Genomic DNA, 27,539 nt, shown 5'->3' with positions numbered 1-27,539 from the left:
TCGATAAACTGTATTTTGCTCTTGTTTAAGACCCATGATCTCAATCTGCTTTTTTTTCTGTTCAAACCATTAGACAGATGAAACAAACACTATTTAAAAGGACCCGACCCAACAAGGATTGCCCACGATGTGCACTCCTGTGCTAAATGTGCCGGTATTTGCTGTGCTTGTTTTTCGATAAACTGTATTTTGCTCTTGTTTTAGGCTCTGGTGCTGCTGTTGGCTATGGTGTACTATGTCAAGCTTTAAGACCCATGATCTCAATCTGCTCCACCTATTTGAAGGATCCAGATTTTTCATTGCAAACATATATCCAAGATATTCCCTATTTAGGGCCATTTCTGGAAGTTCATTGCAAAGCTAATTTCCTTCCCAGCCCAGACATCTTCCCCCCTTCCTTGTTTCCACAATTTTTTTTTTCTTGTGTTTAAAAGCAAATCTGTATAATTATTCACACACAAACCCCTCACCATGCAGGATGCCTTATAGTTACCAACAATGTCGGGTTGTGCATGAACTTTTAGATTGTGGATATGAGATAGATTAAAGACCAAAGAGGTATCTGTTTTAAATGTTGTAAAGTTTATACGCAATAAATTAGTGTTTTCTTACTGTACAGGTTTTAAAGATCATCAATTTAGTTGAACCTTGATACAATCAAATTGGTGATACAAACCCTGTTTTAACTCTACTCTTGCACTATCTAATGCTAATTTGGGTAAGGCAGTCTAAGACTAGTGCTAATCCTGACTCTGAAAGCAGCAGTTTTAAAGTATGCTTTGCGAAGTGATAGTAGGGAAAAGTTACATCATCAGAGCTACCGAAGGGATTATGCTGTTGGCTTTTTTTCTTTTCTGAAAGCACATCGAATCACGTAACCGTTTTTGGTGAAAGTATTGTACTGTCTAATCCTAACCCTGCAAAAAAAGTGCTTAATGTTAATTCGAAAAGTGACAGCGTCACAAGACGGAGAGTAATGTTTGTTTATTCAGTGAAATCCAATGTTGTCACTTTGCGTATGACGTCCTGCTCTGACTTCATGCGAACCAAAACTGATGTACCACTTTTCTATACTGTAATTTAATGCTGTAACTCACTAATACATTCACTAATAAAAGTACTTGAAACTTAACTGGCTCCTACTCTTTTGTTTTGGGGGACGGGGGTGTCTCGTCTCTAGTCAGCTCACATGCACGTCTATTTATATCTTGTCTGCCAAAAAGTTTCTCATTTCAATGGCTTTGCTCCACACCTATACCGTACATCTCCATTTCCTGTATAGGAACCTGTTGCTGGGTACCCTAACTTTCATATATCCTGTCAGGTCTTTTATACACCATCAATTGTGCTGGAGACAGTATCTGGCACATAGAGCGCCAAATACTGCTAGGAGACACTGTTGAGCAGGGAATCCTGCCCGTAGGCACTATTTGGCATGTCATCGGATTGAAGTTCACAATAATCAAGGACTCTTTCTTATGCCCAAAAAGCCTGGATGGGGTCTCCTTTATTCCACATTGGGCAGGGCTGTCTTTAAGCGGGTCTAACCCAGTGAAGAGATGGAGAGGAGAGGTGCAGCTGGAGAATCTCAACATTGGGCAATGCACACATACCCCGTAAAACAGGATACCTTTCTCTTGCGGAGCATACATGACAAGCTCTCCTGTTCTCACATGTTCCAGCTGCTGTGGCCATCCCATAACAAACAATCAAAAACATTTGACACTTTTTCTGGATTTTGCTGAGATGGTGGTCGGGGCGGGGCGGGGCGGGGCGGGGCAGGGTTGCAGACACCAACACAGGTGTATTGGTTTTATTCATTACCACAATGCCATGGGTCTTTATGCAACCTTTAAATCCATCCCTGCCAAATTTCAGCAAACTTTATTCAGAAAATGCGAACAAGCTCGTTGGTTGTTCCTGGGTTGGCTCTGGTATTGTTGACCACGAACGCACACAAGAATGCGTTTCTTTCTTATCATGAATCTTTGGCTCCGTGTCACCAGGTTCGTCTGTTCTACTGTTCTCTGTTTCTCGCTAGGACTTGCACTGAAACTACCAATCCCTGTTTCTTCAGTTCTGGAATCTTATCCAACTGGTTGTGTTGGTTGCTTTGTTTCCGTCTTCTCTATTAACCAAAAAAAGACGAAATGCAAAATAAGAATGTCTTAATCTGAAAACCTAGGACCTCTGCCTTCCTTCAAATATAACTGGGTGGGTTTTTGCAATTAAAAGAACTGAGATTCTTTATCAGTCTTGCTTAGCCCAGAAGGCAGTGTGGCCTAGTGGTTAAAGTCCAGCGCATGTATCCAAAAAGCCACTGCTTCAAATCCCAGCTCTGCCACGGACTGACTGACTCATTGTGCGTGACCCTGAGCGAGTACCTTCACCTCCTTGTGCTCTCTTCTGTGGACGAGATGTTAAATCAATGTCCTATTATAAGTGACTCTGCATACAGTTCACAGCCTACCTCTGTAAAGCACCTTGTGATGGTGGTCCATTATGAAAAGGTGCTATATAAAGATATTATTATAATATAATTCCAGTTAGTAAAATATTGTTTTAGGGTTAATCTAATTAGCAAAACAGGTTGGATAGATTTTTGGGGTGATGACTAACATCTACTGGGAGAGACCACGGTTTAGGACAACAGGTCCATATATTTTTTCCATTGTTATATATGACTAATATTATTTTAACAAACATGTCATGTCTTGTTGAACCAGTAAACCCAGCCCATTGTCTATCTGACAGCTTCTTTTACCATCAGGGAGACAAAGCAAGAGGAGAGGAGACTCGTATTTCTAACCTCGCTGGGCCCCAACCCTTACTGAGCTGGCAGAAGTCATGAAACAGCTGAGCAGTGCCCTGAACAACATTCTCGCTCAGACACGCCGTTTTCTTCTACAGCCCACATCCCTGCAGCTCTCCTGGGCTAAGCTACTCTGTTGCATTCCTGTCTTGACACCGACACGCCTTACCATGTGGAGGAGTGACAGCGGAGCAAAATTATTCAGACTATTCAACTGTTCCACTAGAGGTTGTAGCAGATACCGTGTTTAACTCTTGTCTCTTCTCACACTTACAACTCAGTTTTTCATAAACTCAGCAGTTATGAGTTTAGGAAGCAGTGTGGTCCAGTGAATAAAGTCCAGGGCTTGTAACCAGAAAGTAATCTGGTTCAAATCCCATCTCTGCCAGTGACTGACTCACTGTGTGTGACCCTGAGCAAGTCACTTCACCTCCTTGTGCTCCATCCTGCGGCTGAGATGTTAAATCAATGCCCTATTGTAAGTGACTCTGCCCATAATGCACAGTTCACAGCCTGCTTCTGTCAAGATATTATATTTCCAGTCCTGACTTTTAAGCTCAATGAATTTTAGGATCGAGACACTATATATCTATATCTATATATAAAAAAAATCACACACACACACTTGTGTTATTTAACATCATCTAGTCAAAACAACTACAAAATGATCACCAAAGTGTACCAGAAGCTATACTAGTAGTACAGCATTTCATGTTAGATTTCAAAATGTCTCTTATTTTTTTTCATTAAGTATATGGAAAACGACAAAATGGTGTGTAATTCTATATGCTAAGTTACATTATTCAGCTGGTTTCATTTGACTTTATAAGAAGCAAAATTAGTTAATTCTAGAAGCGTGATGCAAAACTTTTGTCCTTAGCTGTACACCTGTTTACATCAGCGAGGTCTTTACTTTGTGAAAGGAATCAGCCACTGAAACAAAAAGGGTACACGCCAGTAAACATTAAACAGAACACCGATCCACAAGGAGCGAAAAATATACAACAAAACAGTGCTGTGATCAGACAACTCGTCTTTCTCCCCCTCCTGAGCAGAGAGCGTTTTTCTGGGTAAAATGACGCCAAACTGGTTTAGCAGTGTCCAGCCGAAACAGGGATGGGAGCAGCAGAACAGGTTTTCATGTTGAGAAGGAGGGTAAAAGAAATACCTGACATACTACTGTGGCTATGAAAGAGTCCTGCGCATCAAAAACACATTCCTGGGAGACTGAAGAGGCTTTGTGAAACATCGCAAGCTGTGAAAAAGGAGCAAGAGAGAGTATACTGGATTTGCATCTCGACGACAGTAAAATGGAAAGGTTATTTGCGGTCTCATTGTAATGGAGAACGACCCAATTAATGTCAAAAGCAGCTGGCTGTGCTATAGCTACATTCACAGTATTTTGGAATTCTTTTTTTTTTTTTTTGCAAATTACTTTCTCCCAGTTTAGAATGTCCATTTTTAGGCTCTGCTCACCGCTATGACTCGGGAGGGACGAAGACTGTCCTCTGAAGCTTGTCCTGTTAACTGCCCACTTCTTTACACACTGCAGCCACCTCAGAGCTACAGAGTCGGAGAACAACGCAGCTCTGGGCAGCTTACAGGCAAGCCCGCAGGCTCCCGGCCAGACTACAGGGGGCGCTGGTGTGCTGGGAGCAGAGGACACCCTGGCCGACCTAAGCCCTCCCTCCCCAATGCGGGCCACTGTGTGATCGGACCGTGGACATACAACCAATGATAAATGTAGCATACATGAGACACCAGAATTTCCAATTGAACAGGTCACTTTATTGTTGTTAAAATGATAAATTAGATCTTATAAACACACTTTTTTTTTTTGCAATTTTCACATACACTTCACAATACAGTGTCATGCAATCTATCTTCCTTGTTACAAAAAAAAATTATATATATATTTTTTTTATTAGAAAACTAACTTTCAAATGAATGCAACCATCATGTAGAAATGAGAAGACAGGCTGTCAACAGCAGGATCAGCAATCAATTAAAGCTCATATAGTCAACAAAATAATTCCAGTAAAAGCTCACCTAGCATGTATTACTTTCACTTTGTGTATCATTTTTTCCCCCAAAAGTACGACAGATTCAAATAAATTACTGTTTAAAAAAAAAATAAATGCATTTCCTACAACATGATTGCATTGTATATTATTTTAGATTTACTGCAATTGTTTTGCTACAACCATGTACTTCAAACTGCACAAGGCAATGCGACCTACCCTCCGAGAGAGAGGGGATAACACATTCACTCACTAATTCAATGGATTTCACTAGAGACCTGGAATGTGGTGGTCTTTGAAAATGGTAAGAAATCAAACACACACACTCCAACGATATATGCTGTTGCATAGCTGATAAGGGTTTGCAAGAGACAAGCAGTGAACACTGGGTCTAACGTCTCACACATACTGAAACATGTATTATATACAGCATAGGTACAATCAACCATTCCCTGCAATATATTAAAACTTCAACTATGTTTTAACATCAGTATCCAAACCCTGATAATGCTCACGTCATGTGCAATGCTATCCTGACCAAAAAACAAACAAAAAGAACACTACACTATATATTTTAAAAGGGGGGGGGGGTCTTTATTATTTCTGTAGGGAACTGATGTCATATTAATGGTTTTAGTAATTTTTATTAGGCGACAATTATTTTATTCCAAAATATTCTGAAATGTATTTCACGGATAGTAAAATTAGATAGGATTTACCCTCCACTTGAGAGACTAGCTGGTGCTAACTAAACCCAAATTCAAACTGGATCTGCCATTAGGAATGAACTGAACTTCAACTCTGTCCCAAAGACAGATGGAAACAACGCATTGGATAACGCAGGTCTCCTCGCCTGAGAAACTGGATTACTTTAGGAAGAGCATATATATATTTTGTATGCGCTGGGAAGGATTGTCCCTTCTGCAGTTGTGCGTGAATGTCAACCATAAATGACATGCGCTGTCCTCTACAGTTTCCATCTTTTAAATAAATTAATTACGCAAATAAATGGTTTAGAAAAATCCATCAAACTACTGTATAAAACGAACATGGAGGAGTTGACAACTTCGTTATAGCTCTGTCCGTATTGTATTGCAGTAAAAACACTGACTCAATTCCCAAGTCTCTCTGCCCGAAGTACCTTCACCAGTTAACTGGTCCATGTCTGGTGTCTTGAATGCAGTTATTTTTCCCTGGCCTCCTGGGCAGACATGTAGTGCTGAAAGAGTTAACTGTTTTCTCCAATAACAAAATTAAATAAGTCCATTTGCAAAACTGAACAAAAGCATTGGAATGAGATTTCAAAATGAAGCGAGATGCCTTTTTTTGTCCTCCAAAAGGAACACAGTTAAAAAAAAAAAACACACTATTAAAAAGAGCTTATCCTAATAGAGAGATGTTCAGATTAAGAGATACTGACAAAGTGGAATGTTATGCGGCCATTACATGATGCCGATTAAAACGGACTACGTTTCCCATAACCCATTGCACTTAATGGTCATATTAAAACCATGTATAAAACCCACAAACCGCTTTCTTTAATGTTAGACTAAAACAGACACTATACTAAAAAAGGTAGAATCCATTACTGCAGAATATCAAGCAGGTTGGAAATGATGAACTTTCATTACAATTTTAAAGTGTGCTTTTCCTTGTTGCATACATAATTACAATACTATTAAAAACAGATAGTTATATTTACATCTTTTGCCGTGAAAAAACAATAAATTTGAAAAGCAGGAGCTGGGGAAATTGGCCTTGAGTCCCTTATAGATAGATAGATAGATAGAGATAGATAGATAGATAGACAGATAGATAGATAGATAGATATAAATACAAGGCTGTAGTCTGCATAGAATATGTGCAATGCAGGTAAACAGAGCACCTTTTCATATTGTTGCATGTTCTGTGTGAGCAAGTCTAAACAGCACGCAGAAATGTTATCATATATTAAACTGGAACGGTTTGCATCTAGTTCCAAAACACTTTACAGCACTTTTATCCCCAAAAAATCTTTATTAATGTTATTCTTTGACTTTAAATGTTCCCTTCCACTCCAGTAAAGTCCCTGTTTGGCCACTATACAGAAGTACTCTCCAGATGTTCATTTCCTGAGTTACCAGGAATAGGACCACCCTCGCCACATGCTGTTTGAGCAGCAGTGTATAGCGCAGGAGAGTTCCCGTTACATGCAACAGCAGTGAGTGACAGAGCAGGGAAAGTTACAGGAAAACTAGTTTCATCCGGGCCAAGAACGAATAAATTCAATCGCAAAAGCACAAGGGACTTCTAGGGGAAATAGTGTGCTCATGACAGGTGGCGAGATGCTTCATCTGGCACAAAGCGGCTATAGAAATGATACCCTGGGATCAAAGAGTTTTACCGTCTTATACTTATTAAAAAAATTAAAAATGGTCACAAAAAAACACATATTGGTATATTAAATTAGTGTACTGTGCTATTTTTCAGTGGAGTTCTATTTATTCAATGCTATCGCAGCCCACAGTTTTGAGTGATGTTATCTTTCCTAGGTCTGTATTCTGGTCTGCAGTATTAAAAGAGTTAACAGTCTTGGTTATATCACACCTTGGTAGTGAATTTACTCAAGGGCTATCATGTGGGAAGGGGATTATTGCAATATTGGGCCAGAACTATTAAAAAATAAAATTAAAAAGCCCCAGCTCTCACGAGTGAATTAGTATATACAACGCATCTCCCAAACAGTTAGTGTTGAAGAAATAAATTGCTTAGTTTCTACAAGTCAGTCAGTCAGCAGTAGCTCCGTGTCTGTCCTTCTGAATGGACAGTCCAGTTTGGGGCTGGTAAACTGCCCTGTCGGTCTACACCTGCTGGTGTCCGGAGAACTGGACGGAAAGACAGATCAAGTGTGGAGACCAGTCCCTCTCTCCTGGGTACATTCCCATACTGAGGGAGTCCCGGCACAGAACTGGAATTAATCTGGTAAGTGTTACATTGCTGAGTGCGGAGGATTCCAGGGTTGAAGCCAAGCTGGGGTTGGAGCCCTCTTGGAGGTGCTGTCGTGGACACTGAAAGCTGCGCCATGCTGGTAAAAGGAGTTCGAACCGCACATTCCTCGGATGCCATGCAAACTTGATTGGAATAGGTAGGTCTGAAGTTTGGCTCCTGTTGCTTGGTGCTGTAAGACAAGCTGGATTTAACATGAGACTGATTCGGGGCGAAGGAAACACAGCTCCTTGGCTGAGGGTAGTTCGCAGCGTCCTGCGCTGCCCTATAGAACTTAAGAACCTGATCCCCGGAAGGCATGACATCAAATGCTTGGCGGTAGTGCCCGCCTGAAGAAGAGGACCTTCTTAGAGGCTCCTCCCGCCGAGTGTGGGTGACTCTTGGGGCAAAAGGATTGCCATTCCACTGGGGCCTCACTGGACTTGCGGCATAGACATTGAAGCCAGCTCTATGCTGCTGATGTTGGGGAAGAGAGGGCATCTCGCACAGCGTCGCAAGACACCTTGAAGCTCCATCTCTTCCAGATTCAGCCGCAGGAGGTTCAGTTGGGTGGTTCACGTGATCTTTTTCCTCTGGACCTAGACTTTGCAACTCTCCAGGACTTTCAGTGCTGGCGTTTCCAGGATCAGACTTGCTTCTGACGTGGTTCGCTTCTGAACCTCGTGGTTTCTGATCCAGAGATGGAGAGACGTTATCGTACCGAGATGCCACTGAACTGCCAGCCCTCTGCCAGGGGTCAGATGAAGATTCCTGACTTGCGATATTCTCTTCGAAGACTGAAGGAGGCTCTGTACCAGATTTATCATTGGAGCTCCCAGCTGGGGGCAGCTCTGAATGTTGGTCTCCATCTAAGTCGGTTGATGTCCAGGCTTTGCCTGGGTTGAAAGGAAAATTGACATATATTGGCTCTGGTTGCTCTTGAAGTCTGGGAGGCTTTGGGGACACAGCAGCCTGAGGTCGGTAATCTTGAAGGACCGTGGTCTCACCTTCATGGGCGGCCCCTTCTTCAAGGTACCTGTAACAGACTTTCCCATTTTCAAAGTAGGGGTGTAGCTGTGAGGCTGAGAGATCTGCAGAAGGGGATCGCTGGGTCCTGTAGAGGTTTCTCTGGTGGGTGGAGGTCCCCTGATTAGGAGCCACCTCTGTCTGAGAGACAGGAACCATTCTAAAGGGTGCAGGGGGCTGGTGCAGAGGGCTTTCCTGGACCACTGCAGAGTAGGGAATACCTGCTACTTGTGTGTAACCAGCAGCATTGCCCTGCATTGCTAAGGATCGATCCACGGCAGGGTTCAGGTTCTGCGAGATACCAGTCCAAAGATGAGGTCTAACTGAAATGTCATGGCTCCTCAAATGCCTGTCCACAATGGCATGCTCAAACCCAGGCCTGGGAAGGCAGTAGGGAACTCCTTCAATCACCACCTGGTTTCCAACATTCTGATAATTGTATTGAGGGATCTGTACAAAGGAGGGCTCTGGCGCAATCTCATAGTAAAAGTTTTCGTGCTTGACTTGGTCCTCTGACCTCCCAGCGAATACCTGGGGGTTACTGCTAGATCTATTGTGGTAGACCTGAACGGAGGAAGTGGCAAATCCCCTAGATTGATCCAAATGACTCTGGGATTTAGGATCCACATAGCAAACTCCTTCCGAATCATTCCTGGAAAACGGAGGCGTGGACTGTGACGCGAGAAGCATTCTGGGCCTTGCCTGGTCTTGAGATCGCCGGGAGTAGCTCTCATTACGATGCAGTGGAACCCCAGCGTTCAGTTCTGGAGGCTTCTGGGGCACTTTTGGCCTGGCTGGCTGGAAGGCTCTTAGGTGAGAGGAGTTGTGAATGGCAGGAGAGCTCTTGCATTTCGAGTGATGGAATTGTGGGTGGTGGTGGCTTGCGTGCTTGGTGGGAGGGGAAGGGTGCTTATGCTGAAGATGGGGGGCAGAAAACTGTCTCGTATAGGCTGGTGGCTTCTTGCTGGGAAGCGGGTTTTCAGCATTCAACTCTGGTACAGAAGCAGCAGCTTGATTAGATAAGCTCAAGGGCTTGTCTTGTGGCTGGCAAGCAGCGCAAGCTGTAACCAAAGGAACCTTGGGCTCTGGAGGTTTGTAGGGTGAATCCCTTTCGGCAGAGGAACTACAAGTGGATGCTCCAGACTCTGAGAGAGAGGTCCGGGATGAAAAGGTACCAGATTCCTAGATGGAAAAACCAAACCAAAACTTAGAAAAAACAGGTAAAAAAAAAAAAACACACTCCTCTAACAGAACATTTATACAACAGATTCTTTTTTAAATTACAAAAAAAACAGTTAGGCCATTAACTTAGAAGGATAATAAAATACAATAAAAACGGTAGACAAAGTTATATTTTAAAAACAGCAAGTTACGAAGTCAAAAACCATGAAGATTTCCCTTACCTGTGGCTGGCTCCCGATATGATTCTGTCCGTCAGAGTCTCCTTTCTCACTCTGTAGCTGGGGCCCTCGCTCAGGCTTCCACACAGACAAAGACCGCACGGTGGAGTACAAAGGGCTGGCCACCGAAGAGAGGCCTTCGTTGGAGTCCACCGACAGAGACCTCATGAAATGCGCCTCCAAGGAAGCCCCTCCCCCATCTCCTCCTTCTGGGCGGGGCTCTCGCTGGCTCTGCTTCAGAGCCTTGTTGGCACTCTCTGCCAGGGCCAGGGCCATCAGCCGGGCAGGGTTTTTTGGAGGAGGTGGAGGAGGCACCTGGGAAGGCAGAGGGGCGGCTGCCATCAAAAAGCCTTGGAGAAAGAAAATAAAAACAGGCGAGTATATAAATTTTTCGTCGAAGCGTAAATAGAGAAAAAAAAAAAAAAACTTCAGTACATGCCTGCCTTTGAAGCAACTAACCAACAATACAAGATAAAGCGCAACGTTCTTGTTTATATAGCTTCGTTATACAAAATATATAAAAGTGTGCTACAATGAAAAGTAAGCTCTTACCTGCTTGAAGCTGTGAATGATCCATCACACTGGAGTGTTCTGATAACTGGAAACTGGGGACCGAGTGGCCCTTGACCTTTGACTCTGTGAAGGACAGCTTACTCCTGATTTCCTGTTTGCAGTTCTTGGTGAGCTGAATATCACATGACCTCAACAGCATAGAGATCATCTGAGGGGGTTGGCCAGCAGCAGTAGCAAAGTTCTGAGCTCCACTTGCGCTTTGAAACTCTCCAGCCCTTCCACCAATCATCTCTAGGACTTTAGCAGGCACTGTGATGGAGATTGGCTCTGAGATATCCATCGGTGGGGACTTGTTGCCTTTAGGGGAAAGGGCGTGAACCATCTTCCTGGTAAAAGATGTTGATTTGCTGAGCTTCTCAGAAGCAGGGCTGGCGATCTCTGAAGTCTGGGTCAAGGGGTTCGTTACGGCTGAAGTCTTGAGCTGCTGGCAGCAGGACTGAACTCGCCGAGGAGGCTGATTAACAAAGCTTTTCCTCAAAGGAACTTCTGACTGGTTCATCAGGGAGTCGGGGTCTTCAGTGACAAGCCGCTGTGGGCCGCAACGGAAGGTCAGGGGTTCCAATTCCAGGCCAGCCTCCTCTAAATAAGTAGGGCTGAAGTCCATCTCGTCCTCTGCTAGCCATAGTGAGGCCTCGTGGGAAAAGTCAGGCAGCATGTAAACGCCCTCGGGGTCCTCGGCCTGAACGCTGTCGTAGGAGCGGCAGCGCTTCAGGGTGGACAGAAGTTCTGTTTCCATAGTAATGGAGAGGGCATCACTGCTGGACTGAGGTCGACGTAGACACTGATGCCTGAAGAGGCCTACAGGCAATGAGCAGAAAATACGAGAGGGTACAAAGAAAGCAACAGATTTTTCAGTTTGGTTCGTCTCTCCATCTCTGTGTACAAAGGCTGTCGATCATTAGGGAAAGCAGCCAGAAAAATTCCTGTAATTAAAACAGCTACACCTCCCTTTATTATACCTTTAACTATAACAACTTTATACAATAAATGCATGTTAGGTGTAACGTGCCTAAACAGCAAAGAGGTAAGATTTATGACATTATTTTATAATCCCTTTAAAATTACTTGCTAGCTACAGCCATCCCTACCCTCTTCAGTCACTGTGTGTATAAATTGTACTATTTTAAAGTTCTATCGATTGATCTCTTTTATAATGCTTAAATGTTTTGGCATGGCAACCACTTAAAAGTACATACGAACCGTTTTCAAATTTGTGAAAATCAAACAAAAAAACACAATCATGATAGAAGGGGATATACAGCCCCAAAAGAGGCCAAGGTCAATCTAGAAATCTAACAAACACACAAATTTCGATCAGACATACTAAAAGTTTTGCAAAGAAAGGTCGAAAAACTGGTCTTTTCCTTACCAGCCCCACTGTGTTGAGAACAAAGAGACTCTTCACTCTTTGCAGACCGGAGTGTCACGGTTTCTATCCGCGTTCCTGCAACAAAAACAGAGTTTTGAAATTCATACAAACCCGATCCTGAGTAACATAATATGTACAATAAAGAGGGTTCTTGTTCCATAAAATTAAACGACAAAAGTGTACTGCAACAACAGATTCCTGTTTATCAGATTATTCGTCCTACCACTGGTATTGTTCAAACCTGAAGATTACGTTAACACACGTCTTGACAATGGTCAGCATGCAGCTATCGACACCAATGAGGCACGAAACCCTGTTTCACAAGCAGAAGAGAACATGAAACATATACAGGAGCTACTGTAAATCAAGGGCATTATATTTCTAAAAACAAAACAAAAAAATGCTATCCCTCTTTATTAAATTAGAAGATCTGGTACCTTTTTGTTCACAAATGAATCCCTGGGTCTGTGAGGATGTCACGCTAAATCTGTTCCCTGATGCTCTTACCCCTTTCAGCCTGTGAAGCCTGGAACAGTGATCCAACTCGCGCAGACTTCCTCCGCTGAGATCCTGGCGGTTTACCGATGGCAAAGAAAGCTCTCCAGCTCCCGCCTGCCGATTTTCTCATCTTCGTACTACTCTTCCTCCTTCAAAACGAACGACAGGATCGCATTACACCGACCGACCCTGCGCGGGCATCACACTTGTCAACAGCATTTCATCCTAAACGGCTCAGGCAAGAATAAAAAAGGCGTGTTCGCAATTCTAAAAACGTTATGCTAATGAAGTTCTGGCTCTGGTGAGCAAATCCATTAATTATGTTCAAATGTCTTTTTTTTTTTTTTTTTTTTCATACTTCAAATCTGCAGGTGTTTGTCGCAGGGTGATAAAAGTACAAGTTGGCTTTTGTCTTCAAAAGAAACCAGCACCTCCTGCGATTAATGCAGACAATGTCTGCCCGGCTACTCGTTGCTATAGCAATCTTCAAGCTAACAATGTACATTTACTATATTCACCATTTGTAAACTTCCTGGTTCAATCTCAGCTCAGCCAGTGACTTGCTGTGTGTGACCCTGAGCAAGACGCTTAACCTCCTTGTGCTCCGTCCTTCGGACAAGACGCAAAACAGAGGTCCTATTGCAAGGGACTGCAGCAGGAGTTTTAATGCACAGTTCACCCCCTAGTCTCTGCGAGATGCTAAATGACTACATTAAATATAATAATAATAATAATAATAATAATAATAATAAATGTAACAACCTTTCTGCAGGTATGTCTATAACAGTGTGGTATTTCCCTTGGAAAGTCATCGGATCTGCCTGCAGCGAGAGAAGGCCGGCCTGTGCAGAGTAGAGAAGGTGGGCCTGGGTCCTGGCTTGAGCCTCTTCCAGAGACAGCAGTCGGGTGGACAGAGAGGAGACCACAAAGGACTTGGGCCTAGTCAACGAACAGAGTCCTGCAAACAAAAAGATGACGTTTGGAACCTGTGCCGTTGCTAAGGTGTTGCTAACCAAGCAGGTCTCCCAGCAGGCATTGTGTGCAGACCACATACTGCACACCTCTGAAAAAAAGAATACTGTACAGCCTCATTTTGTTTAACCCTTTCATGCATGGAGACCTTATATACTCTCTTCAAGTCTTTATATGGAAGACACAAATGCATGATGACCTCATAGGATGCCATTTTTTCTTCCTTCCCATATAAAAAGCAATGAATTTTAAATGAAATACATATTCATTATGTATCCAAAACAACTTTCTTCAGCTATTTTTTAATATTTCATGCACAAAGGGGTTAATATAAATCAAAACAATTAGCAAACATAGAAATACAGCGCCGCAGACTTAGGATTGGGTTCAGACACAAGCACTAAAGTTAATTTACAGAAGCAAACTCCAAGCAGCACCAATCATGCCAGGGCGAAATTATCTCCAATGGGATACAGCTGTATCTAGGTCTCTTGAAAACCAGACCGTCGATTTTTTTTACAAAGTTGAAAATCGTCCCAATAAGTCAGAACCACTACAGAATGCTCTTGAAAAGTGGAGGGAAAGGTTTAAAACGTAAAAATACAAAATGGTATTTGAAGCCATTTATTTTAAAAACTAGTGATAAAGCAGCATACCACACTACAGTATGACCAAAGAGGTCCTGAAATCATAAGGCGCTCGAGGGAGCTTCAAGTTCATAATCTCTTATTTTAAACTTTGTGTCACAGAATCCCCCGCTGCGTTTACAAGACACACATTACAGGGATGGAAATACAGCACCTACTGCACAGCAGCTTCACCCACTCCAGGTTTTATTATGTGCTCGATTAGCCCCAGTATAGAGGCAACAAGCTCAGGTGTGTCTTACTAAACTTGTAGCAAAACCAGGAATGGCTCAAACTGCTATGCAATGGGAGTCTTATTTCTGTCTTGCTTCCCGTGTTGTGCACATCACAGCAATCTTTGACTGCACAGCCGATTTATAAACGCATGACGTGAACAGAAATCGAGAACCTGAAACACATTTAAAACACTGGAACACTGCAGGACGGACAGCACGGGACACAGCAAAGGCAACGCAATGTGTTTCTTGTAAACTTAGCAAGATGTTCTGTGACACTAAGTTGCCCTAAACTAAACCGGACTACAGACACACTACAACTGACATTCCACCATTATCTTCCAAATATATCAGTAAAATCTGCAAAAACTGGTGCCTGTTAATACCGGGCTTGACTGTAACCAGTGCCACTGCCCCTCACCTATTATAAGCCCACAAACAAAACATTAGATCAACTTAGTTTTACGAGAGGTAGCTTTGCAACATCTTACATAAAAGGTCCTTGCACAAATCTTCATTCATTAACACTGCAAGCGCAACGGTACTGCCAGGCAACACAGCGACATAAAAGTATTCAGTAAACACTGCACTGAAGTCTTTTTGCAGGCTTACTGTACGCAGCATTTAGAAGCATGTGGAGATTACATGACGACAAGTGTTACACAGAAACAGTCTGCAGCTGTTGCTTTAGACAGCGAGGAACGAGACACGTTAGGAGAAAGCTGGACTAGAACGTTACCTGCTTGATGCCACTGACCAACTTCCATCTCTGGGGGGGGGAAACAAACAAACAAAAAGAACAAAACAGGACAGTCCATCTTGCTGACTCTCGGCAGAGTTATTACAAAAACTTTAAAAAAAAAAATCGATTTTAGCTTCTTCCATTAACTGGTCAAGAGGCGAACTGTATCGAGCGTGTGTATATTGAAGTAAAGTCTGTGTGTGCTGACAATATTGTGATTGGAAGTACAAGCCATGCGGGCACAATAAAAAAATGTTTAAAGGTTTAAAACGTGAAAAGTCTGTGGCCCACGGCGGTACTGAGCTTACTGGCTTCACCCCACCAAGTCATATTTCTGTATGCTAGCAAAAAAAAAGACATCTAACCTAAATATTAAAGTCTGTTTTATATTCTACTTCAAAATCGCGCTGCTGCAATTCTCTTACCTCTGACACATTAATAAAACTTACCTCAAATAGTTAGACATTTTTAAACAGATGTAGGTATCCTTTGACGCCAGCTTAGATTTACTTATTCTATTTTTATGCTTAAATATGGGTCAAATGTATTTTTGGTGAATGTTTCAAAGCTTTACTTTGTTTCCAACACACAATTCAACTAGAACACACAGAATTGTACATTTTACTTTCTGAATATTTTTAGTGCACTTCAGTGGTGGAAATAAGACTCCCATTGCATAGCAGTTTGACCCACTCCTGGAGTTTAACAAGACACACCTAAACACTGGGGCTAATTAAGCTCGTAGTAAAACCTGGAATGGATGACACTTGTGCAATAGGAGTCTTTCCATTCCTTCAGTTCTCCCCCCTATAACACACAACAACAGTGCCCCCTGGTGGTCAGACAGTTAAGTGACTGTACCTGCCTGGTTATTAATGTTAAGACATGCAGTTCATTATTCTATAACATTGAGCTACTCCCCCCCCCCCCCCCATCTAAAATGTTACCATAGTTACCATAACAGCTTTGACTAGTCTAGTATTAACAGCTGTAGATACAGGACTAGACAGAACAGAAAATAGCACAGCTCCTTGACAATGGCATTTTGTCTTGGCATGGAAGATTTTGTACAGAAGTAGTGGATTACCAGTACACTGAATATATTATACAGCCTGCCTTGGCTACTAGAGAGCACGGATCTTTCTGTATCCCAAGGCCAGACCCCTCCCCCCTCCCTTTCCCACAGGTGCTAAAACATGCCCTCTATATATCACTTCAAATTTTACTTTGTAAACTCTAAAATAAATCTGCACATCATCTAAAACAAAGTTTATTAAAACACATCTCCCCCATACAAAAGTAGAATAGGCTCTTATAACAAAAATATGATCATTCATTCATTACCATTATTAAAAAAAAAAAAAAAAAAAAACGCAAGCATTTACACATGGCAACAGCTGGCAATTTAAACAGAAGCCTGTAGGGGGCAGTATTTTGCAATACATTTGCCCCACCCGTGTGTTCCAGTTAACTTTCGTTCAGTTTTCCTCAGTTTCACAGATGCTGTGTTCCCGTTTAAACCACCTGCTATCCAGCCCTCCATCTTGAGGCTGCTGGCTCTTATTCATAGCCTCAGCCAGGCTCAGCAGCTTGCGTTTTTCAGACGGGCGAGAGATCTTTCTCAAACCTGGCTCCATGGCTAGAGAAATAAAGATCTACCTGAATTTCCACATCCACAGTTAATTAAAAATGTACACACACACACACAGAGACAGACTGAAAGGCAGGGAGGGTTCGATACAGGGTTAACATGTGGTTGCAGAGTTTTGAGGCATCCAACATTGTGATTGTTATTTAAAAAAACACCTTTCGTCCCACTTTAACAGTTTGCAACTGTTATAATAACTGTAATAACAATTTTTTTGCTCCGATTACTGGTAGGTATCAAACACTTACTCAAATGGCTTCAATTGATAGACACATATAAAATAATTAAACTCTCACACAACTTCTCCACTGAGTTTGCATGGATGTGCATGCTGCTGCCTGAACCCAGTTACTAAACCCTTGGCTTTCGCAGTTTTTTTACTGCGTTGATCAAGCAGCACCCTCGTGATGCACAGATGGAACAAACACAAGGTCAAACACGTTCAGCAATTTAAGATACTAAGAGCCAACAGGTAAAACGAAACCGAAATGGCAGATATATGAAGAGAACGAGAGTATAAAATCGGACAGTCCCAACAGCAGCTCGGAGGGAGAAAGTGAAAAACACCTGCCGGTTTTAAGAGGCTAGCACTTCAACTGGTATTTTCCACCCAATCTGTTTCATGATCAATTCAGCGTAGCTGGTAACAGCAAGTCACTGTCCTGTAGACAGATGACCTTCCCTTTTATAAATTCTGTAATTGCCAAAGAATTCCAGTTTGCTATAGGTTCGTTTTTAAAGGCCTCTTTGATAACGATACGTTCCATGACTTGTTTAACAAACCATTTCTAGGTATGTCTGCCAAGTCCAAAAATAAACTGATATTTAAAAATAATTAATGCAAAATACAATTTTTTAAAGCTAATACTGTCTTTTGAAACGGGTAGAATTGATGACAAAGTTCTAGGTAGAATGCAGATTTTCAAAAGCCATTTAAAAGCGTGCAGCTAAATCTTTTGATTATGGCTGACCCCTTATCTTAGTGGAGTACGTTACCACATTGGAACCTCATGGGACCCCTACTGTAGGTCTCAGTCTGAGGAAGTATATAAATACATGTAAAGAATAAATAAATAAAATTGCACCCTGTTCTCATGTATACTCAATAAAGGCGTTCTTTTTAATTTTGCAGTTTTTTTCAGCTCGACAAAAAATAATTCAGGACTCAAAGGCTTAACAAGAGTTGATTCCAATATAAATCTTGAGCTGGTCCAAAAAAAAAAAAAAAGGATGTTTTCAGTACACTTACCTGCACAGGATTTTCCCACTGAGGTAAAGGAATCGCTGAAGAGAATATCCACGTGATTCAGAAGAAACTCAACCACCACAGACTGAATGCGAACCTCCTTGAACGCATCTGTCCCACTCAGCCCGACGCACTCAATCTCCTTGCAACTAAAAAATTCAAAAAAAGTACAATTAGGAGGGAAAAAAAACTGATTAAAATTCCATCTTAGCCCCAAGAAATGGAAAACGCACATGGTTACGACAGACAAATGATCCAAAAGTTATTATCCAAAATGAAGCGAGTGCAAAACCACTGTTTTTGCCTGTTTAAAAAAAAATAACAATTTACATGCGGTTTACTTTAACACAGGTACAAATGCTACAGTGTCACAGCCCAAAGGTATCTACTCTAGGGGATGTTAGTACACCTGCCCAAAGCAACACAAAGGCAGCCGAGAGGTAGAGAAAGAGGAGGTGGAGACAAATAAAACAAGGATGACAGAAGTGAAAGGATAAACAGCATTTGATCCGCTTATATTTCATAATTCTTTCTTATACTAAATACAGGGTGAATAATTCTCAATGTCTCAACAGAACAAGATATGCACTTAAGTTTTAGTAACTTCCCTACAAGGACAATGTAAAACTAGACCGGAGTGTTTTTGTGAACGAGACAACCCAATAAAGCTCTCGTGCACAGCGCTGCGGGTTGCAGTTCTCTCCTTACCGCAGCAGGTTCGGTGCCCAGACGATGGCGAGGTTCTTAACGTGCATGTTGGTTTCTTTGCTACGTGTTGCCAGTTGGGACAAGTGCCTCATCAGGAACTCAAGAGTCCTGTGGGAAATTTAAAAAAAAGAGTCACATCAATTCAGTTCTTTGGCATCCCCCTTATAAAAGTTTACCCCGGTAAAACTGCACAGTATTTCTGCAGTTTTCCCCATGAATATACAATGCCTTTAGCATAGTTTACCATGGTTATTTTTTTTTTTTTAATATGCTGTACTGCACTGGTAATGCATTCACTGTGCTATGCTTTTACTATGGGAAACTGTTAGAAGGGTCCTTATACAAGTCAAGTTGTGGTCCTCACACACCAACTGTAAAAAAAGGCAACAGTAACCACAGTTTAAAAACTTGAAACGCAAAACCTTTATTCCCCAGTTTCCAAAAGCCACTGAGCTTCCCTCAAGGCAAGTCAGTAGTCCTGTACTTCAGATTTACATAAGGGATAAAAAGGTAACAGCTGTTTGCTCTTTGTTGGACTCTCTAAAGCCACAGTGTCCATTTGGGAAAGTGGTGACCTGACGTGAACAGAGCCAAGCGCAGGCTCACCGCTGTGCTGTACGCCGTCATCATCGCCTCTTCTGACACCAACAACTGACTGCATGATCCTTCCGTTTGCCTTTGGGTTGCCGACAGGGACAAGTCTATTACATCACCAATGGCATTCTTTGGGTGGGCCTGTTCTAGCGCTACACCCCCTCCCTTGTTTGGAAATTCCCCAAAACGCCTGTTAACATTAAGTGCCCAGTTCTGTTTGCAGTCTAAATACTTTGGTGTTTCCTGGGTGGCTGAAAAACAAGGATCAGTCACTCCCCCCCAAGCTTTGCTTCATATGCAAACTGTGCAAGCTTAAAAATAAAGATATATACCGATAGTGTGGTGGTGGTAGCTGCTGAACAACATCGTGGACTTTAACCAGTCTCTCCTCTTCACTCATAACAGTCATGCAGTCCTAGAAAACAAAGACAAAGTACTTAGTTCAAATCACACTGTATCAAAGGAGGTTCTTAATATGCATCACAGGACTGAAATAACTCCCTAAAATTCCCTACAACTGCTCCCGTGTTCCCAAAATGTAATCTGGCACATGCTCTACTGTGAAACAAGCAATTTTTAATTTACAGCGAAACAAATACAGCCCTAGTCAGAGTTCCAAATCTGTAAAACCGCCAATCATTTTCTTGTTCTAAAATAGAACCACAAGTTCCAATCTAGAACCTATTAGCTATAGAATCCATCATTCTCTATTCTATGAATCTGTACAGCCTTCCTCTAAGATTAGCACTCACTGCGAATTTGTCATAGAGCTGGTAGGTGAGCAAGGGGTTAGGGAGCTCCCGGAAGTAGAGCTTGCACAGGGATCCCACACAGTGGATATCCTGCATGTAGAGTTCACCAGTCAGATCAGGGATGATTTCACTGTCAAACTCGTGGCTGAAGAGAGCAGAGAAGTTTTAGGTCGGACAGTTTAAAAATGGGGGAAAACAATGTATGTAAACGTGTCGCTTTCTCTGTAAGTTTCACCACAGCCAACGCTTGCAAAGCTATACAACGGCACACACAATCTGCAGATAGACAGGTTCTACATACCCAGAAATAATAACGTTTTATTAAATTTCTGCCTTTGCAGGTTCTGTGACATACGTATGCATGCACACCTTCACTACATCCTGCCGACGAGGACAAATGCATTTTGCATGATATCCGCTCTTACCAGATGTTCTGTCATTTTCAAAAGAAAGATTTGTACAGATAGATTTATGTACCATGACATAGACATTCCTATACATTTTTATTAAGAAAAATATATCCATGCTTATGTGTGCTTGGAGAATAATGTGAACCATCCTACAGATTTCTATGGACTATTCTACAAACAGACATACAAAAAGTTTCTCCACCAACTGCCGAAATACACACCACACGTTGGGACATCAGAAAATGCAATGATCTCACCGTAACTTCTGAATATTTGAGGAGACTCCAGAGTGTCTATAAATCCCGTCCACGACCCCATGTTTCTCGATAAACTCTGAACAGCAACTCAGAACCTGTGGGACTAAAAGCGAGAACCATGCGTGAGGCAACGAAAGGGGGCAATCTTTGCAAAAAACAAGCAAACCCGCAAGGTTTGGAATGGATTACATTGCAAGAAAAAAATAAATCCTGGGATTGCTTCAGCCACTTAATGAAGAACTAATGCCCTGCCCAGCAGTTCTGCTTTGGATGTTAGAACTTGTGGATCATTTTGCTTATCAAAACCTTTTCTATTTTAAAAGGCATACCAAGATATCTGGTAGGTTTGACTTGGGTTAAACGGACTGAATGGGCATCATCTGAAGTGTGTGCTGAAGTTTGTCTTCATTAAAGTCTAAACCAAATTGGGCTGAGAAGTTTTACCCCAAACGGAAAGAGCAGTTCTAAAAAAAAGACACAAAAAATTTGATACCTATTTATGTGTGAGAGGGGTTAAAAAAATAATGCCGACATCCAGCGAGAGAGAGATAGAGGAGAAATTACCTTCACAGCCAGAGTTTAGCAAGTGCTCTCCCAGGTCACAGCCAAACACCCGCTCCTTCAGAATCCCTCTCTGCTTCAGCTTCTGTTTACTAGGCCGCGATTTCATGAATGTTCTAAGGAAACCCATCAGCTTTCCATGCTTCTTAGAAACTGTAGAGAGGAGGAGGGGGGGTACAACGTCTTAGGGAACACCATGAGGAGCAATGTCAGGAGGCTGCGATCGCTTCCCCCACATCACGTGTTGTGGTGGTCACCCCAGTGTGTGCTATCGCCCCCCCCCCCACCCCCCCCCCCCCCCCCCCCCCCCCCCCCCCCCCCCCTCCCCCCCCCCCCCCCCCCCCCCCCCTTCCCCCCCCCCCCCCCCCCCCCACCCCCCCCCCCCCCCCCCCCCCCCCCCTACACCCCCCCACCCCCCCCCCCCCCCACCCCCACCCCCACCCCACCCCCCCCACCCCGTCACGGTCCGTCATAGTGGGTCTCAATTTTCATCTACCTGTGCGAGGCAAAGCATGATAGTTAACAACAGTGCGATTAGTAATTATATCAGGTTTCAGAGACACAATATGTATTTGATTTATACAACAAGAACGAAGTCACAAACAACACACACATTTACAATGTGGTTCGATATGATCTGGAAGGAGAACCCTAATGAAAATTCAAGTTAAGGTTGCTGAGCTGATGAATAGTTCTTGCTTTATTGCAGAAAGTTTGGACAATTTCTAAATAAACCTGCAGGTTATATCCAATATGTAACATTTTTTTAAAAAACACTGGGCGCTTGAATTGCATGAGGTTTGCATGTGTTGTATACAATACATACATGTAGAATGCACCAGGAAATTCATGATAAACTGATCAGCTGAAAAATAAAATTTTTAAAAATTCTGAAACGGTTTACCGGCCAGACTGATGAACCAAGGCTGTAAAACTGAGAATAAACAAAAACAAATCAAATCATAGAGGCTGGTACGAGTTCTGGCCGAGTCACGGAAACTTTATGCTGTTGCAAAACAAGAAGATGTATAAAAAAAATGAGATAACTGGTATTTCAAATGAAAACTAAAATAAAGAAATAAAATACTACTACAATACAGGCTCCTGAATTACAGCATATAACATATTACAACCATCAAATCTAAAATGTATTTACTAATATTCAAGCCCCAACATACGCAATCCTACCCTGCTACCTTCTCTAAAGCAGACAGTCTTGGCTAGCTAATTCGATTCCAGGTAACAGGGATCAATTCTGCATGAAAATTAGTTTAGGTGAGGGGGCTAAAAATTCGATTCAAGTGCATAGATTCAGAAGCACCGATTCCTCCCAACCAGATTGAGTTTTGTCAGGTTACGAGAAATGCAATTGCAAAAGGATCGATTCCATGTGACAGACGCAGCCGAGACCTGACCAGCACAAGGATTTCTGAGAGTGTGACTTGTACGAGTACCTGAAGAAGGGATGTTCCGTCCTGGGACACTAACAATTCCTGCCTTCGAGCTGCAGTTGTCCGAATCTGAAAACAAGAACATTAAATTTTTCGTTAAGTACGTGGAAAACTACAAAGCGGTCTGTAATTCAATATATTAAACTATAATAATGCAATATTAGTTAATTCTGTAAGGTGATGCAAAACTTTTGGCCACAGCTGCATTCAATTATATACATAAATAATAAAGACACACACACAGGCAATACTGTACCTTGTTTAGGGACCGGAGCAGAGACAGACTGGGACAGTCTCTCATTGATCAGCTCCACACACTCACTTGGGAAGAACCCAACCTGCAATAGAAAAAGAAAGAAAAAAAGTCACGTCAGGAACACATACCCCCCCCCACCTAGCAAAAGCATTGCATTGTTTTTCCCACTGAAATGCCATGAAGAAATAAAACCCCCAAAAAAAAGGTGTGTCAGTGACATACACCCCAACCATGTCTGTAAATCCAACATCGGAAACACCAGTATGATGATAAACGTGATGCTCACGACATCTAACGTAATAATGGCCAAGTTTCAGATATGCAAAAATATAACAGGCAGATGGATGAATGGACAAACACCCACCCCCCCCCCCCCCGGCCTCCTATCATGACAAATGGATAAGAGCTAGGTAGAAGAAGAGATCTGTGGCGTGCCAGTGGAAAAAGGGTATATTTTAACGGCAGTGGACTCCCATCTCTGCCAATGGGACACCAAGGCAGTTTTTGGAGAGAACGTCCTGCAAACAAGCAGGTACCTGAAAGCCGTGTTTCCCTCGCCACCAGCTCGTTTCCTCCTTCGGTGGCATGTCAATCACAGATAAGATATCTCCAACCTGCAACGGGGCATAAAAACAGGCCCGTCACTGATAAAGAACGTCCAATTCAATCGTCAGTCACAGACGAGTGTCTTGCAGGGTTTATATGCTTACACATTAGTAACCTGCAGTGAAATGATTTGTTTTGCTTACATAGAGACACATACTGGTGCCACTAAATTGACAAATCAAGGGAACAATACACTTTACAGTATAAAACACCGCTATTAAAACCTCACAACTCGCTTCCACCCGATCACATCAGATTCCCCGACCACGTGTCGCACCATTGCACAAACTACTTCCAGAAAAGGGTTGGGCGTTTGCCAACGAGTTTTGAATGCAAATGCGTGCATACGATCAGTGGATCACAAAGGCCGGGCGCAGTGACTCTTCAAAGCACAGCACGCCAGTGTTACAGGTCTACCTCAATGGAGATCTCATCGCTCGCTTGAGCTGTGTATCTCTTGGTGACGTGCGCAGCGCCAATGGCAGGGACGTTGAGGGAAGCCTCTTCTTTCAGCAGGAATTGGTTCCCTCTGTTGTCAATCTGGAGATATAAAAAAAAAAAAAAAAAATTAAAAGATTTAAACCTAGGCTTCTTAGTTTAGGTTTTAAAGCGATTGTAGCAAACAGAACTTTTCCAGAAACCTGCATTGTAGTCAAAGGTACAGAAACATTGCAGCAAACCTCTACTTTCATGTTAAAATATGACAGGTTCTATTTTCAAAAGGATTGCTGTACTCCAGTCTTTAATGAGCTCTATTTTATAGATTAAGTCCTCTTAAGTAATTTGTTTCTTTTTTAATTTTGAGCCATTAACAGGATTAATATATATATTTTTTTAATCACCTTTGCATTTTAAAGCCGATATATAAAAAACGCAATTTTTTCTAATCATTTTTCAGTGAACTGTCTTTACCGCTTCCAAGAGAGATCCTGCAGACTCAATGATTTTCTCCCCTGTTTTTCTTTCAAAGAATAAAACAAAAGAAAATGCCACAGCCTTTGAGTTTACAGTTAGAACACGATGTACAAAAGCTTGCTTTAAAAAAAAAAAAAAAACACTAACCCAAGCCCTCTCTCTACGTACTGTATTGGGGCCATTTTCTCTCCATGAACACAAAAAATTCATAAAATAAATTTAAAAAAAGGTTGGGAAATATGACCTCCATCCACGTAAGCACTGGTCCACAATTTAGTTTATTGTCCACAATCATGGAGAGACGTCCAAGATACTCAGAGAGCCGTGGAACCTAGAAATACAGAACAATTACAGCAGTAATTAAAAGAAAAACACGCAGTTATTCCTTAAAAACTCTCTACTGGTCCCGCTATCAAGATCTGTGCCCCTCCCCCCTCCCCCTCATTTACTTAATAGATTTATTGCAAGTGTGTGAGAGAGTTCCAAGTCCTGCAATACTTACATCAACGTCTTCAATAGGAGGCAATTGCTCAAGCTGGGAGTACCTGCGATCGTAAATACATTGGTGGAGGTGGGTGTCCAATGTTCGGAACTCCTCGTAGGTTCTCCTGACCAGCCAGGTCTTTCCCTGGGCAGGAGACGAGAGAGTGAAAGAGAAAGGGGTGGGTGGTGGAGGGGAACAGAAGGGGTGATGAAGATGTAACCCTATGCACAGCCTTCTATATGCCACTCCTTCCAGTCCGAGCGCCAGCACTGCTGAGGAAGGGAGTGGAAGCTGGGTGCACTGCGATGTTTAGAAGAAAAACTTCTCTCCTGGTGAACATTCCCGAGAAAGTTCAAAAAAATAACACCCTAGTTTATTTATTTAGGATGTATGGAAAAAAAAAATACTAATCTAAAAACTATTGGGAGTGTGCTACAGCAAAGGTAAAGTGTTTCTTGCAAACACTGCAGGGGTCCTGCAACACTTTCATGCACTAGCAAGGGCAGTGGAATAGTGTTGTCTTTAAAAATAGGTGTTGCAATGATCTTGACTTCAGGAGACAGAACAAGAAACCTCCTCAAGACTCACTTGTTTAGAATGCATCTCTTGACCTATCCCATCCTGCTCTGCACTGGACCTGCCTGACCTCAGCACCACGTTACTGGATCCTCAGCTGATGCACTATCCTTGCACCATTACCATGTCATTGTAGAAGCTCATGGTTGTGATGCGATCTTGTTGCATCTTATGACTTAAACGTGGCACTAGAACCCATTTACCTGGCAGGAGACCTGCACCAGAAAGACAGCGTCCTTAGCAGGAGACAAGGTCCAACAGTCATTGCTTGGATCGTTTGCAAACTGCAACTGAAAATAAACAAAAAAACAAACACAAAACCTTTTAAAATGAAAATGCCGATGCCTGACCAGAATGTTTTGCTTTTATTTGCTAGTCAATGCTCCACAGTGACACGTCTTTTAAATACTGGTCAAATATTTTTCAGGTAAAGGAAAAGTATCCGTATTGTACTTCATTTTAATTATGTCATGTTCCGAATCCCTGGGCGAGAATGCCTTTTAATATAACATCCTGTTTTGTGGAATGCGGCGCTATGCTCCCGAACCATCACTAGGTGGCAGTAGGCTGCAAATGAGTAGTGTCCTGGCCTTTCTCTTTCTCTCCATGAACAGAAATACACAAGATAAAACATACCAGTTGACTTCATGTATGTGTGGCTTTCCAAGGTTCTGAATATTTTGGGTATTGTAAATTGTAATCCATTATTTTAACACACTCAAATCAACAAAAATCAAAGTTCAAAAACAAACTTGATAAGAGGCTGTGTGGTCCAGTGGTTAAAGAAACAGGCTTTAAAGCAGGAGGTCTCCAGTTCAAATCCCAGCTCAGCCACTGACTCACTGTATGACCCTGAGCAAGTCACTGAACCTCCTCGTGCTGCGTCTTTGGGGTGAGACGTTGTTGTAAGTGACTCTGCAGCTGATGCATAGTTCACACACCCTAGTCTTATCTTGTTAAGTGCTTTGTGATAGTGGTCCACTATGAAAAGGCGCTATATAAAGATTATTATATTATAATAAATGTTCTTGTAGTTTTAATGGCCATATAGCTCAGAATATTTTGCATTAAATTATTATCTGTCCATCTGTTTCACTGTTCCAGTGGTCTCAAAGAAGCAGCAGTCAAATCAACTGTCCATTTCCAAGAGCAGAGATCTACATACTGTACACTTGGCTACACCTGCTAGAATCAGTCTCCAAAACAACAGATTACAGGTAATGTTTCTTGTTCAGAAAAAAGACCCCAGAAAGCAGTGGAAAAGCACCCTTACTCAAAACTGAACAGGCTGTTTTTAGTTTGAAAAGAGATGACGTGTCTGCTTTGAATAGTTCTGAAGATATGGTGGCAGAGCAAGACCTTGGTCTCTGTTGCCAGTGAATTTTTGCGTTCTGGAAGAGGTTCCATTAACCCTGACATGTAGCTTTATATCAAAAGCAGGCCTATTTCAAATGTAACATGAACAGACCAGTGCTATTACTGGTCAAAAAACTGCTCATTTTCTTCATATCATGACCAGAGTGTATCATGGGCCATATTTTCAAAGCATTTACTCCAGTCTTAAGGCTTAATTAATTGAGAGCTCAGTTGGAACGAAAACCAGAAGACACAGGGGTCCTGAGGACCAGGATTGAGAACCACTGGTTAGATCATTAACGGGACAGCTTTTGACATTTTAAACAGGGTCTTGCTGCGTCAATACAAACTTCATTGTCTTTATCTGACACCACTGTAATTTACTTCAGTAAAACCAATTACCTCCCAGCTACTTATGCTGTTGCCCAAAACTAAACACTTCATTCTCAGTTCTGCATTGTTACCTCCTCTGTACTAAAA

The 27,539-nt window shown here is 42.2% G+C and overlaps 1 protein-coding gene across 6 annotated transcripts in view; it reads right to left on the bottom strand.

Moving 5' to 3' along the window:
- Positions 1 to 4,582: 4,582 nt before the first annotated feature.
- The window catches only part of LOC121304393 (rho GTPase-activating protein 33-like), a 40,283-nt gene continuing 17,326 nt past the window's right edge, over positions 4,583 to 27,539 (bottom strand). For 5 of the 6 annotated variants that reach the window (XM_041235501.1, XM_041235505.1, XM_041235502.1 and 2 more), the window contains 19 exons: positions 25,907 to 25,993; positions 25,146 to 25,271; positions 24,888 to 24,974; positions 24,146 to 24,268; positions 23,659 to 23,736; positions 23,123 to 23,204; positions 22,870 to 22,935; positions 21,419 to 21,568; positions 20,855 to 20,957; positions 20,188 to 20,332; positions 19,768 to 19,850; positions 18,842 to 18,949; positions 18,137 to 18,282; positions 13,426 to 13,621; positions 12,673 to 12,812; positions 12,166 to 12,240; positions 10,776 to 11,594; positions 10,227 to 10,573; positions 4,583 to 10,005 (listed from right to left, as the gene is read on the bottom strand). In XM_041235501.1, the coding sequence (XP_041091435.1) occupies positions 7,603 to 10,005; positions 10,227 to 10,573; positions 10,776 to 11,594; positions 12,166 to 12,240; positions 12,673 to 12,812; positions 13,426 to 13,621; positions 18,137 to 18,282; positions 18,842 to 18,949; positions 19,768 to 19,850; positions 20,188 to 20,332; positions 20,855 to 20,957; positions 21,419 to 21,568; positions 22,870 to 22,935; positions 23,123 to 23,204; positions 23,659 to 23,736; positions 24,146 to 24,268; positions 24,888 to 24,974; positions 25,146 to 25,271; positions 25,907 to 25,993 (5,364 nt within the window). In that variant the 3' untranslated portion in view covers positions 4,583 to 7,602. Of the gene's footprint in view, positions 10,006 to 10,226; positions 10,574 to 10,775; positions 11,595 to 12,165; positions 12,241 to 12,672; positions 12,813 to 13,425; positions 13,622 to 18,136; positions 18,283 to 18,841; positions 18,950 to 19,767; positions 19,851 to 20,187; positions 20,333 to 20,854; positions 20,958 to 21,418; positions 21,569 to 22,869; positions 22,936 to 23,122; positions 23,205 to 23,658; positions 23,737 to 24,145; positions 24,269 to 24,570; positions 24,790 to 24,887; positions 24,975 to 25,145; positions 25,272 to 25,906; positions 25,994 to 27,539 lie in introns of those variants that run through there. The other variant, XM_041235506.1, reaches the window with a different exon arrangement.

This window comes from Polyodon spathula, chromosome 37, assembly GCF_017654505.1.
Source record: "Polyodon spathula isolate WHYD16114869_AA chromosome 37, ASM1765450v1, whole genome shotgun sequence".
In the NCBI taxonomy this organism is placed as follows: domain Eukaryota; kingdom Metazoa; phylum Chordata; class Actinopteri; order Acipenseriformes; family Polyodontidae; genus Polyodon; species Polyodon spathula.
This window is presented reverse-complemented; position numbering and strand designations above follow the sequence as displayed.